The 19,273-nt window shown below is 46.5% G+C and overlaps 1 protein-coding gene and 1 pseudogene across 1 annotated transcript in view; one reads left to right on the top strand and one right to left on the bottom strand.

Annotated features, from left to right (window-relative positions):
• Positions 1 to 13,040, top strand: part of LOC124023169 (retinoic acid-induced protein 2-like) — a 38,233-nt gene extending 25,193 nt beyond the window's left edge. The window contains exons 2-3 of the mRNA XM_046337702.1: positions 10,265 to 11,007; positions 11,106 to 13,040. Coding sequence (XP_046193658.1) covers positions 10,371 to 11,007; positions 11,106 to 12,301 — 1,833 coding nt within the window. The 5' untranslated portion in view covers positions 10,265 to 10,370 and the 3' untranslated portion in view covers positions 12,302 to 13,040. The remainder of the gene's footprint in view (positions 1 to 10,264; positions 11,008 to 11,105) is intronic.
• A 314-nt stretch (positions 13,041 to 13,354) lies between these two features.
• The window catches only part of LOC124023168, a 52,531-nt pseudogene continuing 46,612 nt past the window's right edge, over positions 13,355 to 19,273 (bottom strand).

The following is a 19,273-nucleotide window of genomic DNA, read 5'->3' as shown; positions in this document are numbered from 1 at the left end:
GTGCGTGCGTGCGTGCGTGTGTGTGTGTGTGTGTGTGTGTGTGTGTGTGTGTGTGTGTGTGTGTGTGTGTGTGTGTGTGTGTGTGTGTGTGTACGTGCTGGTAGCTTTAAGTGCGTGTGTTTGTTTTCCACCACCAGATTTTAAACAAGTGCTTAAATGGATACTCTTGATTATTGATGACCTCATTTCTATCACAGCCCCAGATGAGTCCCGGGGAGTGTAAGTCAACAGAATGACGTTTCAATTGAAGACAGATTTGTAGAAATGTGGCTTTCGTAAAATGAAATGCATCTTACCGTTGTACAAAAAGATGCAGCGTTTTACAGTCAGGCTTCAACAGACTATTTTAACAGAACTTATTCAGAATATTTACGCTCAATAAAACCCATTTCTAACTAAGCCTTGACGTCTTCAGACCAACTGAAGAAAAATAAATGACAACAAGACTTTCAAATACAGGAACTAGTGTGTCACCCTGAATCTGACGGCTTCGCTCTGTAGACATTATTATTAATTTACCGTTCCACAATGTCCTTTCTTTTATTACATTAGTGGGTTAATGCAGAGGAACCATTTTGTCCAGACCAGTGATCAGCAAAACAGCAGGAGATCTAATATGTGTCCCAAAATGGCACCCTATTCCCTGGCCTATGTAGTGTACTATGTTTAAACTAGAGCCCCATGGGCCCTGGTCAAGAGTAGTGCACTACATAAGGAATAGGGTGTCATTTGGCACACGGCCTTAAGCAGTGTATTAGAGTCAGGGAGTTGGAACAGACCTCCTTTGGCATTAAAGGTTTTTCCAAACACAATTCACCACAGGACCCTGAAGCCTCACAAATGAAAAGCTTCCCTCTAAACAGCTACATATGGCCTATTACCCCCGGCTTAACCTTTTCAACTCAGTCCCCGACCGACTGCTGGGGAGGAGAAGAGAGCCAAGCAGAGGGGAGCCGTCCTCTATTCACATTCTAGATCCTGCTAATGTGGGGGAGGTTCTGTATCTGGTGTTTGGATGGGCATCTTCATATCTGTGGTGTACATGCAGGCCTGCTATTGGAAGCGATGTTTGGAGGAGGGTTTATGTGTTTTCTCTCTCCTCGTGTCTGTGTCAGGGTGACCTGATAAGAGAGACATAAGACTATAATGGACATGTTGAAGGACTTTAACAAGATATCACCAGGATTTGATTTAACCCTCCCCGAACATTGTCTTTCTCCCCCAAACCAAACGGAGCCTTTCTTTAGTTCTCCTTTCAGTTTCATTTTAATATTGTAGGAGATTGGAGATTTTCTATGGAACATTTTCTATGTCCATGAGTAACCTGGGCTTCAATGTGTCCTGGAAACCTGACCCTAAGGTTCAGATACGCACATCTATTTGACAGAGTTTCGTATTGTTTTCCACAGTAATATGACCGGCAGAGACATAGTCTCCATAGGAATATACTGTTGATAGCTGAGGCTTCCCTCTCAGTACACAAGTATCTTATTTATTTGGCCTGCATGTAAACAACTCTCTGAGTGGAGGAATATCCAGCCTGATCTAACTGAGTGGAGGAATATCCAGCCTGATCTAACTGAGTGGAGGAGGAATATCCAGCCTGATCTAACTGAGTGGAGGAGGAATATCCAGCCTGATCTAACTGAGTGGAGGAGGAATATCCAGCCTGATCTAACTGAGTGGAGGAGGAATATCCAGCCTGATCTAACTGAGTGGAGGAGGAATATCCAGCCTGATCTAACTGAGTGGAGGAGGAATATCCAGCCTGATCTGAGTGGAGGAGGAATATCCAGCCTGATCTGAGTGGAGGAGGAATATCCAGCCTGATCTGAGTGGAGGAGGAATATCCAGCCTGATCTAACTGAGTGGAGGAGGAATATCCAGCCTGATCTAACTGAGTGGAGGAGGAATATCCAGCCTGATCTGAGTGGAGGAGGAATATCCAGCCTGATCTAACTGAGTGGAGGAGGAATATCCAGCCTGATCTAACTGAGTGGAGGAATATCCAGCCTGATCTAACTGAGTGGAGGAATATCCAGCCTGATCTAACTGGAGGAATATCCAGCCTGATCTAACTGGTGGAGGAATATCCAGCCTGATCTAACTGAGTGGAGGAGGAATATCCAGCCTGATCTAACTGAGTGGAGGAATATCCAGCCTGATCTAACTGAGTGGAGGAGGAATATCCAGCCTGATCTAACTGAGTGGAGGAGGAATATCCAGCCTGATCTAACTGAGTGGAGGAGGAATATCCAGCCTGATCTAACTGAGTGGAGGAATATCCAGCCTGATCTAACTGAGTGGAGGAGGAATATCCAGCCTGATCTAACTGAGTGGAGGAGGAATATCCAGCCTGATCTAACTGAGTGGAGGAATATCCAGCCTGATCTAACTGAGTGGAGGAGGAATATCCAGCCTGATCTAACTGAGTGGAGGAGGAATATCCAGCCTGATCTAACTGAGTGGAGGAGGAATATCCAGCCTGATCTAACTGAGTGGAGGAGGAATATCCAGCCTGATCTAACTGAGTGGAGGAGGAATATCCAGCCTGATCTAACTGAGTGGAGGAGGAATATCCAGCCTGATCTAACTGAGTGGAGGAGGAATATCCAGCCTGATCTAACTGAGTGGAGGAGGAATATCCAGCCTGATCTAACTGAGTGGAGGAGGAATATCCAGCCTGATCTGAGTGGAGGAGGAATATCCAGCCTGATCTGAGTGGAGGAGGAATATCCAGCCTGATCTGAGTGGAGGAGGAATATCCAGCCTGATCTGAGTGGAGGAGGAATATCCAGCCTGATCTAACTGAGTGGAGGAGGAATATCCAGCCTGATCTAACTGAGTGGAGGAGGAATATCCAGCCTGATCTGAGTGGAGGAGGAATATCCAGCCTGATCTAACTGAGTGGAGGAGGAATATCCAGCCTGATCTAACTGAGTGGAGGAATATCCAGCCTGATCTAACTGAGTGGAGGAATATCCAGCCTGATCTAACTGAGTGGAGGAATATCCAGCCTGATCTAACTGAGTGGAGGAATATCCAGCCTGATCTAACTGAGTGGAGGAATATCCAGCCTGATCTAACTGAGTGGAGGAGGAATATCCAGCCTGATCTAACTGAGTGGAGGAGGAATATCCAGCCTGATCTAACTGAGTGGAGGAATATCCAGCCTGATCTAACTGAGTGGAGGAGGAATATCCAGCCTGATCTAACTGAGTGGAGGAGGAATATCCAGCCTGATCTAACTGAGTGGAGGAGGAATATCCAGCCTGATCTAACTGAGTGGAGGAGGAATATCCAGCCTGATCTAACTGAGTGGAGGAGGAATATCCAGCCTGATCTGAGTGGAGGAGGAATATCCAGCCTGATCTGAGTGGAGGAGGAATATCCAGCCTGATCTGAGTGGAGGAGGAATATCCAGCCTGATCTGAGTGGAGGAGGAATATCCAGCCTGATCTAACTGAGTGGAGGAGGAATATCCAGCCTGATCTAACTGAGTGGAGGAGGAATATCCAGCCTGATCTGAGTGGAGGAGGAATATCCAGCCTGATCTAACTGAGTGGAGGAGGAATATCCAGCCTGATCTAACTGAGTGGAGGAATATCCAGCCTGATCTAACTGAGTGGAGGAATATCCAGCCTGATCTAACTGAGTGGAGGAATATCCAGCCTGATCTAACTGAGTGGAGGAATATCCAGCCTGATCTAACTGAGTGGAGGAGGAATATCCAGCCTGATCTAACTGAGTGGAGGAGGAATATCCAGCCTGATCTAACTGAGTGGAGGAATATCCAGCCTGATCTAACTGAGTGGAGGAGGAATATCCAGCCTGATCTAACTGAGTGGAGGAGGAATATCCAGCCTGATCTAACTGAGTGGAGGAGGAATATCCAGCCTGATCTAACTGAGTGGAGGAGGAATATCCAGCCTGATCTAACTGAGTGGAGGAGGAATATCCAGCCTGATCTAACTGAGTGGAGGAGGAATATCCAGCCTGATCTAACTGAGTGGAGGAGGAATATCCAGCCTGATCTGAGTGGAGGAGGAATATCCAGCCTGATCTAACTGAGTGGAGGAGGAATATCCAGCCTGATCTGAGTGGAGGAGGTATATCCAGCCTGATCTAACTGAGTGGAGGAGGAATATCCAGCCTGATCTAACTGAGTGGAGGAGGAATATCCAGCCTGATCTAACTGAGTGGAGGAGGAATATCCAGCCTGATCTAACTGAGTGGAGGAGGAATATCCAGCCTGATCTAACTAGAGTGGAGGAGGAATATCCAGCCTGATCTAACTGAGTGGAGGAGGAATATCCAGCCTGATCTAACTGAGTGGAGGAGGAATATCCAGCCTGATCTAACTGAGTGGAGGAGGAATATCCAGCCTGATCTAACTGAGTGGAGGAGGAATATCCAGCCTGATCTAACTGAGTGGAGGAGGAATATACAGCCTGATCTAACTGAGTGGAGGAGGAATATCCAGCCTGATCTAACTGAGTGGAGGAGGAATATCCAGCCTGATCCAACTGAGTGGAGGAGGAATATCCAGCCTGATCTAACTGAGTGGAGGAGGAATATCCAGCCTGATCTGACTGAGTGGAGGAGGAATATCCAGCCTGATCTAACTGAGTGGAGGAGGAATATACAGCCTGATCTGACTGAGTGGAGGAGGAATATCCAGCCTGATCTAACTGAGTGGATGAGGAATATCCAGCCTGATCTGAGTGGAGGAGGAATATCCAGCCTGATCTAACTGAGTGGAGGAGGAATATCCAGCCTGATCTAACTGAGTGGAGGAGGAATATCCAGCCTGATCTGACTGAGTGGAGGAGGAATATCCAGCCTGATCTAACTGAGTGGAGGAGGAATATCCAGCCTGATCTAACTGAGTGGAGGAGGAATATCCAGCCTGATCTAACTGAGTGGAGGAGGAATATCCAGCCTGATCTGAGTGGAGGAGGAATATCCAGCCTGATCTAACTGAGTGGAGGAGGAGTATCCAGCCTGATCTAACTGAGTGGAGGAGGAATATCCAGCCTGATCTAACTGAGTGGAGGAGGAATATCCAGCCTGATCTAACTGAGTGGAGGAGGAATATCCAGCCTGATCTAACTGAGTGGAGGAGGAATATCCAGCCTGATCTAACTGAGTGGAGGAGGAATATCCAGCCTGATCTGAGTGGAGGAGGAATATCCAGCCTGATCTGAGTGGAGGAGGAATATCCAGCCTGATCTGAGTGGAGGAGGAATATCCAGCCTGATCTGAGTGGAGGAGGAATATCCAGCCTGATCTGAGTGGAGGAGGAATATCCAGCCTGATCTGAGTGGAGGAGGAATATCCAGCCTGATCTAACTGAGTGGAGGAGGAATATCCAGCCTGATCTAACTGAGTGGAGGAGGAATATCCAGCCTGATCTAACTGAGTGGAGGAGGAATATACAGCCTGATCTAACTGAGTGGAGGAGGAATATCCAGCCTGATCTAACTGAGTGGAGGAGGAATATCCAGCCTGATCTAACTGATCTGTGGAGGAGGAATATCCAGCCTGATCTGAGTGGAGGAGGAATATCCAGCCTGATCTGAGTGGAGGAGGAATATCCAGCCTGATCTGAGTGGAGGAGGAATATCCAGCCTGATCTAACTGAGTGGAGGAGGAATATCCAGCCTGATCTGAGTGGAGGAGGAATATCCAGCCTGATCTAACTGAGTGGAGGAGGAATATCCAGCCTGATCTGAGTGGAGGAGGAATATCCAGCCTGATCTAACTGAGTGGAGGAGGAATATCCAGCCTGATCTGACTGAGTGGAGGAGGAATATCCAGCCTGATCTAACTGAGTGGAGGAGGAATATCCAGCCTGATCTAACTGAGTGGAGGAGGAATATCCAGCCTGATCTAACTGAGTGGAGGAGGAATATACAGCCTGATCTGACTGAGTGGAGGAGGAATATCCAGCCTGATCTAACTGAGTGGAGGAGGAATATCCAGCCTGATCTGAGTGGAGGAGGAATATCCAGCCTGATCTAACTGAGTGGAGGAGGAATATCCAGCCTGATCTAACTGAGTGGAGGAGGAATATCCAGCCTGATCTGACTGAGTGGAGGAGGAATATCCAGCCTGATCTGACTGAGTGGAGGAGGAATATCCAGCCTGATCTAACTGAGTGGAGGAGGAATATCCAGCCTGATCTAACTGAGTGGAGGAGGAATATCCAGCCTGATCTAACTGAGTGGAGGAGGAATATACAGCCTGATCTAACTGAGTGGAGGAGGAATATCCAGCCTGATCTAACTGAGTGGAGGAGGAATATCCAGCCTGATCTAACTGAGTGGAGGAGGAATATCCAGCCTGATCTAACTGAGTGGAGGAGGAATATCCAGCCTGATCTAACTGAGTGGAGGAGGAATATACAGCCTGATCTAACTGAGTGGAGGAGGAATATCCAGCCTGATCTAACTGAGTGGAGGATGAATATCCAGCCTGATCTAACTGAGTGGAGGATGAATATCCAGCCTGATCTGACTGAGTGGAGGAGGAATATCCAGCCTGATCTAACTGAGTGGAGGAGGAATATCCAGCCTGATCTAACTGAGTGGAGGAGGAATATCCAGCCTGATCTAACTGAGTGGAGGAGGAATATCCAGCCTGATCTAACTGAGTGGAGGAGGAATATCCAGCCTGATCTAACTTCCTTCTGTAGCTCAGTTGGTAGAGCATGGCACTTGTAACGCCAGGGTAGTGGGTTCGATCCCCGGGACCACCCGTACGTAGAATGTATGCACACATGACTGTAAGTCGCTTTGGATAAAAGCGTCTGCTAAATGGCATATATTATTATTATATTATTAACTGAGTGGAGGAGGAATATCCAGCCTGATCTGAGTGGAGGAGGAATATCCAGCCTGATCTAACTGAGTGGAGGAGGAATATCCAGCCTGATCTGAGTGGAGGAGGAATATCCAGCCTGATCTGAGTGGAGGAGGAATATCCAGCCTGATCTAACTGAGTGGAGGAGGAATATACAGCCTGATCCAACTGAGTGGAGGAGGAATATCCAGCCTGATCTGAGTGGAGGAGGAATATCCAGCCTGATCTAACTGAGTGGAGGAGGAATATCCAGCCTGATCTAACTGAGTGGAGGAGGAATATCCAGCCTGATCTAACTGAGTGGAGGAGGAATATCCAGCCTGATCTGAGTGGAGGAGGAATATCCAGCCTGATCTGAGTGGAGGAGAAATATCCAGCCTGATCTAACTGAGTGGAGGAGGAATATCCAGCCTGATCTGAGTGGAGGAGGAATATCCAGCCTGATCTGAGTGGAGGAGGAATATCCAGCCTGATCTAACTGAGTGGAGGAGGAATATCCAGCCTGATCTAACTGAGTGGAGGAGGAATATCCAGGTTGATCTAACTGAGTGGAGGAGGAATATACAGCCTGATCTAACTGAGTGGAGGAGGAATATCCAGCCTGATCTAACTGAGTGGAGGAGGAATATCCAGCCTGATCTAACTGAGTGGAGGAGGAATATCCAGCCTGATCCAACTGAGTGGAGGAGGAATATACAGCCTGATCTAACTGAGTGGAGGAGGAATATCCAGCCTGATCTGAGTGGAGGAGGAATATCCAGCCTGATCTGAGTGGAGGAGGAATATCCAGCCTGATCTGAGTGGAGGAGGAATATCCAGCCTGATCTGAGTGGAGGAGGAATATCCAGCCTGATCTAACTGAGTGGAGGAGGAATATCCAGCCTGATCTAACTGAGTGGAGGAGGAATATCCAGCCTGATCTAACTGAGTGGAGGAGGAATATACAGCCTGATCTAACTGAGTGGAGGAGGAATATCCAGCCTGATCTAACTGAGTGGAGGAGGAATATCCAGCCTGATCTAACTGAGTGGAGGAGGAATATCCAGCCTGATCTAACTGAGTGGAGGAGGAATATACAGCCTGATCTAACTGAGTGGAGGAGGAATATCCAGCCTGATCTAACTGAGTGGAGGAGGAATATCCAGCCTGATCTAACTGAGTGGAGGAGGAATATCCAGCCTGATCTGAGTGGAGGAGGAATATCCAGCCTGATCTGAGTGGAGGAGGAATATCCAGCCTGATCTGACTGAGTGGAGGAGGAATATCCAGCCTGATCTGAGTGGAGGAGGAATATCCAGCCTGATCTGAGTGGAGGAGGAATATCCAGCCTGATCTAACTGAGTGGAGGAGGAATATCCAGCCTGATCTAACTGAGTGGAGGAGGAATATCCAGCCTGATCTAACTGAGTGGAGGAGGAATATCCAGCCTGATCTGAGTGGAGGAGGAATATCCAGCCTGATCTAACTGAGTGGAGGAGGAATATCCAGCCTGATCTAACTGAGTGGAGGAGGAATATCCAGCCTGATCTGAGTGGAGGAGGAATATCCAGCCTGATCTAACTGAGTGGAGGAGGAATATCCAGCCTGATCTGAGTGGAGGAGGAATATCCAGCCTGATCTAACTGAGTGGAGGAGGAATATACAGCCTGATCCAACTGAGTGGAGGAGGAATATCCAGCCTGATCTGAGTGGAGGAGGAATATCCAGCCTGATCTAACTGAGTGTTCAGATTGATCCAGTCTAGTTTTTATCTCTGGTTTAAAACACGACAATGGTGGACTGTTGGTCATATTGATCCAGTCTAGTTTTAACTCTGGTTTAAAACACGACAATGTTAGACTGTTGTTCAGATTGATCCAGTCTAGTTTTAACTCTGGTTTAAAACACAACAATTTTAGACTGTTGTTCATATTGATCCAGTCTAGTTTTAACTCTGGTTTAAAACATGACAATGTTAGACTGTTGTTCAGATTGATCCAGTCTAGTTTTTATCTCTGGTTTAAAACACAACAATTTTAGACTGTTGTTCATATTGATCCAGTCTAGTTTTAACTCTAGTTTAAAACACGACAATGTTAGACTGTTGTTCAGATTGATCCAGTCTAGTTTTAACTCTGGTTTAAAACACGACAATGTTAGACTGTTGTTCATATTGATCCAGTCTAGTTTTAACTCTCGTTTAAAACACGACAATGGTGGACTGTTGTTCGTATTGATCCAGTCTAGTTTTAACTCTGGTTTATAATATAATAATAATATATGCCATTTAGCAGACGCTTTTATCCAAAGCGACTTACAGTCATGTGTGCATACATTCTACATATGGGTGGTCCCGGGAATCGAACCCACTACCCTGGCGTTACAAGCGCCATGCTCTACCAACTGAGCTACGGAAGGACCACCGTTTAAAACACGACAATGTTGGACTGTTGTTCATATTGATCCAGTCTAGTTTTAACTCTGGTTTAAAACACGACAATGTTAGACTGTTGTTCATATTGATCCAGTCTAGTTTTAACTCTGGTTTAAAACACAACAATGGTGGACTGTTGTTCATATTGATCCAGTCTAGTTTTAACTCTGGTTTAAAACACAACAATGGTGGACTGTTGTTCATATTGATCCAGTCTAGTTTTATGGTCACTTCAAGGCCTCATTATAGAAATTTCCTGTTTCCTGTATTTGGTCGATATGTTGGAGAACAAAATAACAGATTTCCTGTGTTCTCTGTTCTGCTGCTAAAACAAGTGTTACAAGCTTGTGTCAGTGCTTCAGCTGTCACACACAGAGTATTTCTACTGTCTCTTCATTATTAGGACCAGGTTTATTACAGGTTCTCTACCTCCCAGGTGTCTGTAAAGACATGAGCCACCTTCTGTCCAAACTAACTCAACTAAACCAGGCTAAACATGACCCTTATGAAATTACATTCCTGCTTAATCTATGCCTGCCAGGGAAACACGTTTTTAATAAATGTACTGGTGCTGGCAATGTTTGTTATTGTACTTAGGCTTATAGTGCACTACTTTTGACCAGGGCCCATAGGGCTCAGGTCAAATGTAGCACACTAGACAGAGAATAGGGTGCTATTTGGGACAGGTTCAAGGGTAATACTGGGGGATTTGGAAAAGACAAGAGGATTTAGAAGTGATTTAGTGTTCATTTTGAGTTGAACCAAGTCAAGTCCAACAGTTTGTCCTCTGGGTCTTTCATTAAACCACAGCAAGAGGGACTGGGACATACATCTCCAATCTACTCTGCTATCATCCACATGAACACTGAATCAACACTGAAGCTTGTTGATTTCTCTTACTTTACTTTGCTAACTTGCCAGTTCTAGTTCTGAATAATGACCCATATTTGTCCATTAAAACAAGCCTTTTCTCTTTTCCCCCGTTAGGTTCGGTGCCGGTCTGTGACTCTGCTAAACAGTAACCATGGCCACAGTAACCATGGCCCTCCTGTCCTAAGATCAGACTCCAGTGGATGTTTTGAGGAAAAAGAAGATGGAGGATCTTTGCTCGGAGCATGTAGCTGACCTTCCTCAGAATGGGGGAAGTAGTGGAGGAGGAAGAGGTGGTGGAGAGGGGGTCAGAAAGGTAGAGAACACTGTCACCCAGATTACAAGCGAGGCCTCACGCATCAGCTCTCCTGGCCAGGCTAATCAGAAACCAAGCCTTTCACATATGGTAACTATCCCAGCGTCCCCCACCATGGTCAATCCCAGCGTTGAGGCTCCAGAAGGGGTGGCTCTCAAGGTGGCTGCCACCGTGCTTCAGCCTCTCTGTCTGGGGGACAGTCCTGTGATGCTGCCCATCCACCCCCTCCAACAGATGGCTGGAGGAACCCCTCCCCAGGGGATCCCTCCGTACCTCCTGACCCACCAGGGGCCTCTCTCCCTGGGCTCCCTCTCCCAAGGCCCTGGTCTCTCCCTACCTCTGGTCCTGGAGCAGCATGTGTTCCAGCATCTGAACACCATGGGAGCGATGCTCCAGCAGACTCCCCCCTACCCTTCCCTGTCCTTCCTCCAGAACAATCTGCTGTGTCACACCCAGCCTCAGACCTCTTCCATGGCTTCGTTGGCCTTCTGCCAGCCTCCAGCCCTGGATCAGAAACTACCTGGACCTCCAGCCCAGGACCCAGGTAATTGTAATGGTATATAGTAATTCAGCTGTCGACTATTGGTGTGTAATACCTCCGATTGTAGTAATACAACCATTCTCTCTCTTTCTCTCTCCTAGGTATTCATGCCATCCTCCAGAACCCGACATTCGCTGCCCTCATACAGGACCTGTTTTCTGCTCAGACCAACCCCACCTCCTCTTCCTGTCACCCAGCGGGGTCAACCCCAACTGACCCCTTTGCTTCAGCCTCGTTCCCCCCAACCCAACCCCAACCTCCACCCCTCTCCTACCCCTACAGCTCCCCGCTAGCCCCCCTGGTACCCCCTGCCACCCTCCTGGTCCCCTACCCTGTCATTGTTCCTCTCCCTGTGCCTCTACCCATCCCTCTCCCTATCCCCGTCCCACACAGCCAGGAGTCCAAAGGATTCTCTGACCCCTCTAAACCAGCCTGTATGGTGACTAAAAGCACACAGACTAACTATGAGGAGATCGTCAGTCCTCCACCACACGGTAACATTATGACTCTTTACCCTCCATCGTCAATGGCCTCTCTGTCCTGTGTTGCCATGGTTCCCGAGGGGGAGGTGCTTGACCTATCAGTGAAATCCCCTCCCATAATCCAACCAAAGCAGGAAATGGCATTTCAACAACACGATGACACTGTCCTCGACCTGTCTGTAGCTAGTAAACAGAAAAGAAAAGAGTGTCCTTCATCGCGGGACTGGCACACTTCTTCCGAGGGCGCTACTACAGCTTGGCTCCCTTCACCCGAGGGCACTACATCTGTTTCTCTGGAGGTCTTAAAGCCTGCGGAGTGCACTCAGAAGCTTCACCACCACCCGAGCCTGTTGAACGGTGTAACCCATGTAGAATTGAGTAGACGGCGTCAGTGGGCGGTTGTGGATGGAGGTGGGAGCGGTAATAGACCCAGCAGTGAGCCTAAGAGCAGTAGCAGCAGCGGTAGCTCCAACTTTGAGATCTTTCACACCTCTCAAACAGCCAAAGTCATCGTGGCGGTCAAAGACGCGATCCCCACCACCGCCATCTTCTGTGGGAAGATCAAGTCTCTCTCAGGGCTGTCCAGTAAGAGCCTGTCTATTAAACAACACGACTCCTCCGGCCACACGGGGGCGCTGTTACATCAGTGTTACGGTGCTCTGCCTCTAACCAGAGGACACCATGTGGTGGAGCAGAAGGACCCTAACCTCCCCAGGAACAGACAGGCCATCAAACTGAAGAAGGTCAGTTCACAGGAGATCCACATCCTACCCATCAAGAAGCAACGTCTGGCTGCCTTCTGCCCCAGGAAGTAGAGAGTTAGCCTGGTCCCAGATCTGTTTGTAGAGAGGAGTTAGCCTGGTCCCAGATCTGTTTGTACTGTCTTGCAGATGTGGGACCAGGCTGGAGCGTGAAGTGTCATTGTAGAAGTGGGATCGAATCCCGGGTCAGACAGACAGGGCGGTCTCTGTTACATAAAGGAGGTGGTGATGAGGTGAACTATCCTTGACTAAGACCTGAAGACTTGCGTTAGCTCCCCGAGCTTAGCTAATGCCTAGGCTTTAGCTCAACAGGCTAACACAGTCTTGTGGGACACAAGAGACCCGAGGTGTCTTTACTGCTAGCTCTTGTTGTTGACAGAAGTTACACCGCGTTCTTCTGAGACATTGGCCAAGTGCTGTGACTACGGCAGACGATTGGGGACAATCTTCCTGGCATGGACAATATCTCTTCCATGTGTTGAGAGACGAAGGATGACTTTGTTGCTGTAGTGTTGTGACTGTATTTGTAGTTGTCTGACATTTTTACCTTCATGTTTAATTCATCAATATAAACTGTTAAGAGGACTTCCTCCTTTTACAAAATGCTGTCAATTCACAGATGAAATGTGGCTGTCCATCGTCTGCTACTTTCCATGTGAAAAGGTGCATTTGCCTATACAGTATTTCATATCTGATTTAGGATCAGACACTTAGCCAGTCATTTGATGGTTCATGTTTGTATGTGATTCAGTTGGAGAAAACTGTCATGAGAATAAAACAAAGTGTTCTTGTTGATGCCCCTTTGTCTTAACATCACATGTACTTATTTATTACTAAAAAGGGACACTTCCCTTTTCAAATGATTAAAGGTTCGTGCCGGGGCGGCCTGGTGGTTCGAGTGTTGGGCCAGTAACCATTAAAGGCTGCTGGATCAAATCCATGAGCTGACAAGGTAATAATGTCTGTTCTGCTCCTGAACAAGGCAAGTTAACCCACTGTTCCCCGGTAGGCCCGCGTTGTAAATAAGAATTTGTTCTTAACTGACTTGCCTAGTTAAATAAAAGGTTTAAATAAAAATGCTTGTCAACTCTCATGAAATGAGGCAAATGGTGAAAAAAAAGAAAGTTTAATTGCGTGAAAGTACATATGCAAATATTATTTAACAAACAAGTCTTTTCCAGTACCGGTACTTGAAAAGTAGTTTTTATCGTATGTATGTACACTGGGTGTTGTTTCTATGGAACAACACACGAAAATGTAGAATCTTAAAAAATATATACAAAGTTGATCTAAAATATTGTCAAACAGAAAATGAACTTACAAGCAAATGCTACTATGAAGAAGTCTGTCCTAAAACCCAAAAGCCTAGTAAAACCTGAGTATCACAATAAAGCACGGCCGTTGTAAGTGTTACCGTTCATTTCAACTGAAAACCTTCGGAAAAATGTTCAGAAATGGATCACTTCTTCTGCCACAGCGACAAGATAAATAGTAAAATAAGTCCTATTTTATCACATTATAGGTTGTTGTGACACAAATGAATCCCATCCACATCTCTTTTCCTTGTGCGTTGAATCCCCCTAACACTCCATATCCTGTTTGCCTGACTGCCACACAGCCTTGTATCCATATATGCAGGATCTCCTGAACATGAAACGTTAGATACACATCAACTGTCCATTTGGTGCTTGAAAACCTTCCCACAACCGACAGTCAACTATCTACTTTTAACGGCTATGATTTGAAATGAGATGAAGGCCATACATGTGTTGCAATCAATGTTCAGCTTGGCTACCATCAGGTCTGGTGGTGTAGCCAACACCACCATTACAAATACCAGATTGTTTGGGTTCAAATACAGACAGGATTCAACACAACCTTCCTGTATGTATGCAGAGATTAATAATACCTTTTAAAGACAGTACAAAATCCAAGATATAAAAAACAAACATATTTTTTGGCTTTTTATGTAAAACACAGGTTTTTTGTCTGGTTCTTCAAACATAAGTCCACCATCTTCTTTTACAATGAGACGTTGACTTGAACAGGAACTTCCTGTCTTCATTGTCCAACGTATTCTAGAATCTACACGCAGCAGAGGAATATGTGAATGTCCAATCACAATCATAGATCCTGGTTAGAAGTTCCACTGGGCGATCCGAAGAACGATCAGTGTTCCAACGAGTCCAGGTTGTGTGATGTCACACCCTGAATGCACTAAGGAGTACGGTCAAATGCAGTGTCCAAAACAAACAATGAATCTTAACAGCATGGTACATTCTCCTTATCAACATCCTTTGATATTGAAACTATTGAAGAATCAAATCACAGTATCCATATAGAAGCTGAATGGTTGATATCTTATTGCAATGAGAGGCTAGTGCAACAAGTAGTACATGCCATTGGGGGGTGTGTGGAGATGTCTCCTTGCATCTCCAGGTCTCCACGGCCGACAGTAGCCTGGTCTCAGATCTGTTTGTTTTTTACAGACCATTCTGGGACCAGGCTAAGTAGGTAAGGGTTGAGAGAAGGTGTACATGGGCAATGCATAGGTAGGTAAACACTCAACATCATCCTTTGGGATTCAGCTGAGTCTATTCAGAAGAATAGTAGACTGAAGTTGGTTCATAGTGTTTCTCTGTACTGACGTTCACACTGTTTCTCTGAATGCTCTTCATCACAGGATGAGGTATGAAGGTCTCTGCAAAGGAATGATTAAGGACTCATTGTGCTTAGGGTTTGATCTTCCCATTCTAGTGTGTGTGTGTGTGTGTGTGTGTGTGTGTGTGTGTGTGTGTGTGTGTGTGTGTGTGTGTGTGTGTGTGTGTGTGTGTGTGTGTGTGTGTGTGTGTGTGTGTGTGTGTGTGTGTGTGTGTGTGTGTGTGTGTGTGTGTGTGTGTGTGTTACTGTTTGGTCTGTTTGAGCCTCTCGATGTGATGACATAGCTTGAGGGCGGGGCCTAGCTTCAGACCCATGTACTTCATGATGATGTCACTACGTAGAAGCATCAGCGCCTTTCCGTCGATCTCCTGAAGACAAGAGACAAACGCAGTCAGAAAGAGAGCTTAGCACCAACACAGGACAAGATGACAGCCAAGATGGCCGAAACATCTATGATTAACTCTTCTAAATGAAAGGTTGTGGGGGTTTTAACGTTCAACAGTGATAGTTGCACCTATTTCCCCCAACACAGAACCAACATAACAACAACATCATTCTCTCTGAGCTGAGATGTCCAGACAGACATCAACATAATTCTCTCTGAGCTGAGATGTCCAGACAGACATCAACATAATTCTCTCTGAGCTGAGATGTCCAGACAGACATCAACAGAAAATGTCTGGCGTCGTACTGTAAACATTCACTGCGTTGTAGATGGCCTGTATGGTTGAGCAGAGTTGGGTTTTCCTGGAGGGAATGAACGTGATTCTAAACACAGAGGACACAGGCCAGTGCTAGTCTCCCAGGTTATAGACTAAACACAGAGGACACAGGCCAGTGCTAGTCTCCCAGGTTATAGACTAAACACAGAGGACACAGGCCATAGGAATAGAATTAGAACAGTGTTGTAAATCTCTCTCTGTGACATAGACGTCCTCCCTTCCTGCTTCTGACAGGGACATACACACAGCAAGGAGGGCTGGAGCACATCAGAACCAGGCCAGACACCGAACACATATCCAGGGGTGGATTTCTTTTTTGGGATATTTATTGAATAATTTTTACACAGCATAAAAATAATCTAGGGAGCATCTCAAATAGTGTAACATCAGGCCTGGACCCGGCACTTAGACACACATCTAGGGAGCATCTCAAATAGTGTAACATCAGGCCTGGACCCGGCACTTAGACACACATCTAGGGAGCATCTCAATAGTGTAACATCAGGCCTGGGACACTTAGACACACATCTAGGGAGCATCTCAATAGTGTAACATCAGGCCTGGGGCACTTAGACACACATCTAGGGAGCATCTCAATAGTGTAACATCAGGCCTGGGGCACTTAGACACACATCTAGGGAGCATCTCAATAGTATAACATCAGGCCTGGACCCGGCACTTAGACACACATCTAGGGAGCATCTCAATGGTGTAACATCAGGCCTGGACCCGGCACTTAGACACACACCTAGGGAGCATCTCAATAGTGTAACATCAGACCTGGGGCACTTAGACACACATCTAGGGAGCATCTCAATAGTGTAACATCAGACCTGGACCCGGCACTTAGACACACATCTAGGGAGCATCTCAATAGTGTAACATCAGACCTGGGGCACTTAGACACACATCTAGGGAGCATCTCAATAGTGTAACATCAGACCTGGGACACTTAGACACACATCTAGGGAGCATCTCAATAGTGTAACATCAGACCTGGTGCACTTAGACACACATCTAGGGAGCATCTCAATAGTGTAGTGTCTGCCTCCTCATCTCCTTTCCTCTATCAGCAGAGATGCTTCAAAGGAAGAAAAAGGACAAGAAACATCATCAATCAATAAATAAATCAATCAAGGTCCACTCACGTGTTTTCTGAAGAGCTCCACGTGGGGTCCGAGTGTTTGGGGTCGGCGTCGTGGACAAACTGCATCACCTCATCCACAGACCAGGAGGAAGGGGTGTTCCCAGCCCCGTTCCCCACTGCAGTCTCCCGGTCTGCAGCTGCCAGGTGCTCAGGACCTGTGGTGGAGCTCGCAGCTGAACAACAGAACACACAGACAGAGCAGCAGAGAGTCAGAATTCAATATTCACCTTTCTAGTTAACCACCATGAATACTGATCCTTTCAGCCTTTACAGGGCGGCAGGTAGCCTAGTGGTTAGAGCGTTGGACTAGTAACCGAAAGGTTTCAAATCCCCGAGCTGACAAGGTGCCGTTCTGCCCCTGAACAAGGCAGTTAACCCACTGTTCCTAGGCTGTCATTGAAAATAAGAATTTGTTCTTAACTGACTTGCCAAGTTAAATAAAGAAAATTACTTTACAGGGAAGGCACAACATATCTATGGCATTGTCCACTAGGTGGCAGTGCTACACAACATATTTACTGCCACCTGACTACACCGCTGTTAAACGAATAAAAACAAAAACACCATCATCGCCTTTCTTGAACTAACTTGTCTTGCTAGCACTGTCTCAGCTGCTTTATTCTGGAAAATGTACTGACTGTGACTGAGATGTGTGGTTGTCTCACCTAGCTATCTTAAGATGAACGCACTAACTAAGTCGCTCTGGATACGAGCGTCTGCTAAGTTACTAAAATGTTGAATGTGATCTGCTCCAACACAGGAAGCCTAGACCCCCCCCCAAAAAAATCAACATTCAAACAAACGTAAATGGCCAACTAGAATCTAGAGGCACACACAAGGCCCGCCCAGTCAGCCAGCCAATGGGGGTTAAGCTCTTACAAGGCCTACCTTCCACTCTTCTCTGTAGCCCTCTGGACCCCAGGTCGGAAGGGTTGGGGGCCAGGCGCCTGAGGGGTGGTGGTGGGGGTGACCAGAGCCAGACCCAGGGTAGTATGGGCTGCTGGACCCCTGGCCACGGTACTCTGAGGTGGTGCGTTGTGTCAGGGGGCGAGGGGTCATGGAGGGAGAGGTGGAGGTGTCCATAGGGTCCTCAGTCAAACCGTTCTCACTGCGAGGAAGGGGCTCTGATGGAGGGTAAGAGAGGTAGGATCGTCAGCGTATAGACACACACTAATACAGTGTCACACACACATGAATTCTTAAAGTAAAATGCCATCTAATAATGTGTCATGAGAAGCTAAGCAAGTGTTTGATGATTGGTGATTAATCATGAAGTGGTAGCTTAGCCGTTAGCTGCTTGGTGATCAGTGATTAATCATGAAGTGGTAGCTTAGCCGTTAGCTGTTTGGTGATCGGTGATTAATCATGAAGTGGTAGCTTAGCTGTTAGCTGCTTGGTGATTAATCATGAAGTGGTAGCTTAGCCGTTAGCTGCTTGGTGATCGGTGATTAATCATGAAGTGGTAGCTTAGCCGTTAGCTGCTTGGTGATTAATCATGAAGTGGTAGCTTAGCCGTTAGCTGCTTGGTGATTAATCATGAAGTGGTAGCTTAGCCGTTAGCTGCTTGGTGATTAATCATGAAGTGGTAGCTTAGCCGTTAGCTGCTTGGTGATTAATCATGAAGTAATAGCTTAGCCGTTAGCTGCTTGGTGATCAATCAAAGTGATAGCTTAGCCGTTAGCTGCTTGGTGATCAATCATGAAGTGGTAGCTTAGCTGTTAGCTGCTTGGTGATTAATCATGAAGTGGTAGCTTAGCCGTTAGCTGCTTGGTGATCAATCATGAAGTGGTAGCTTAGCCGTTAGCTGCTTGGTGATCAATCATGAAGTGGTAGCTTAGCCGTTAGCTGCTTGGTGATCGGTGATTAATCATGAAGTGGTAGCTTAGCCGTTAGCTGCTTGGTGATTAATCATGAAGTGGTAGCTTAGCCGTTAGCTGCTTGGTGATTAATCATGAAGTGGTAGCTTAGCCGTTAGCTGCTTGGTGATCGGTGATTAATCATGAAGTGGTAGCTTAGCCGTTAGCTACTTGGTGATTAATCATGAAGTGGTAGCTTAGCCGTTAGTTGCTTGGTGATCGGTGATCAATCATGAAGTGGTAGCTTAGCCGTTAGCTGCTTGGTGATCGGTGATTAATCATGAAGTGGTATCTTAGCCGTTAGCTGCTTGGTGATTAATCATGAAGTGGTAGCTTAGCCATTAGCTGCTTGGTGCTCAATCATGAAGTGGTAGCTTAGCCGTTAGCTGCTTGGTGCTCAGTGATTAATCATGAAGTGGTAGCTTAGCCGTTAGCTGCTTGGTGATTAATCATGAAGTGGTAGCTTAGCCGTTAGCTGCTTGGTGATCAGTGATTAATCATGAAGTGGTAGCTTAGCCGTTAGCTGCTTGGTGATTAATCATGAAGTGGTAGCTTAGCCGTTAGCTGCTTGGTGATCAGTGATTAATCATGAAGTGGTAGCTTAGCCGTTAGCTGCTTGGTGATCGGTGATTAATCATGA

Source organism: Oncorhynchus gorbuscha, unplaced genomic scaffold (assembly GCF_021184085.1).
Source record: "Oncorhynchus gorbuscha isolate QuinsamMale2020 ecotype Even-year unplaced genomic scaffold, OgorEven_v1.0 Un_scaffold_1522, whole genome shotgun sequence".
Lineage (NCBI taxonomy): Eukaryota > Metazoa > Chordata > Actinopteri > Salmoniformes > Salmonidae > Oncorhynchus > Oncorhynchus gorbuscha.
Note: the sequence above shows the minus strand (reverse complement) of the source record. Positions and strands in the feature narration are given on the sequence as shown.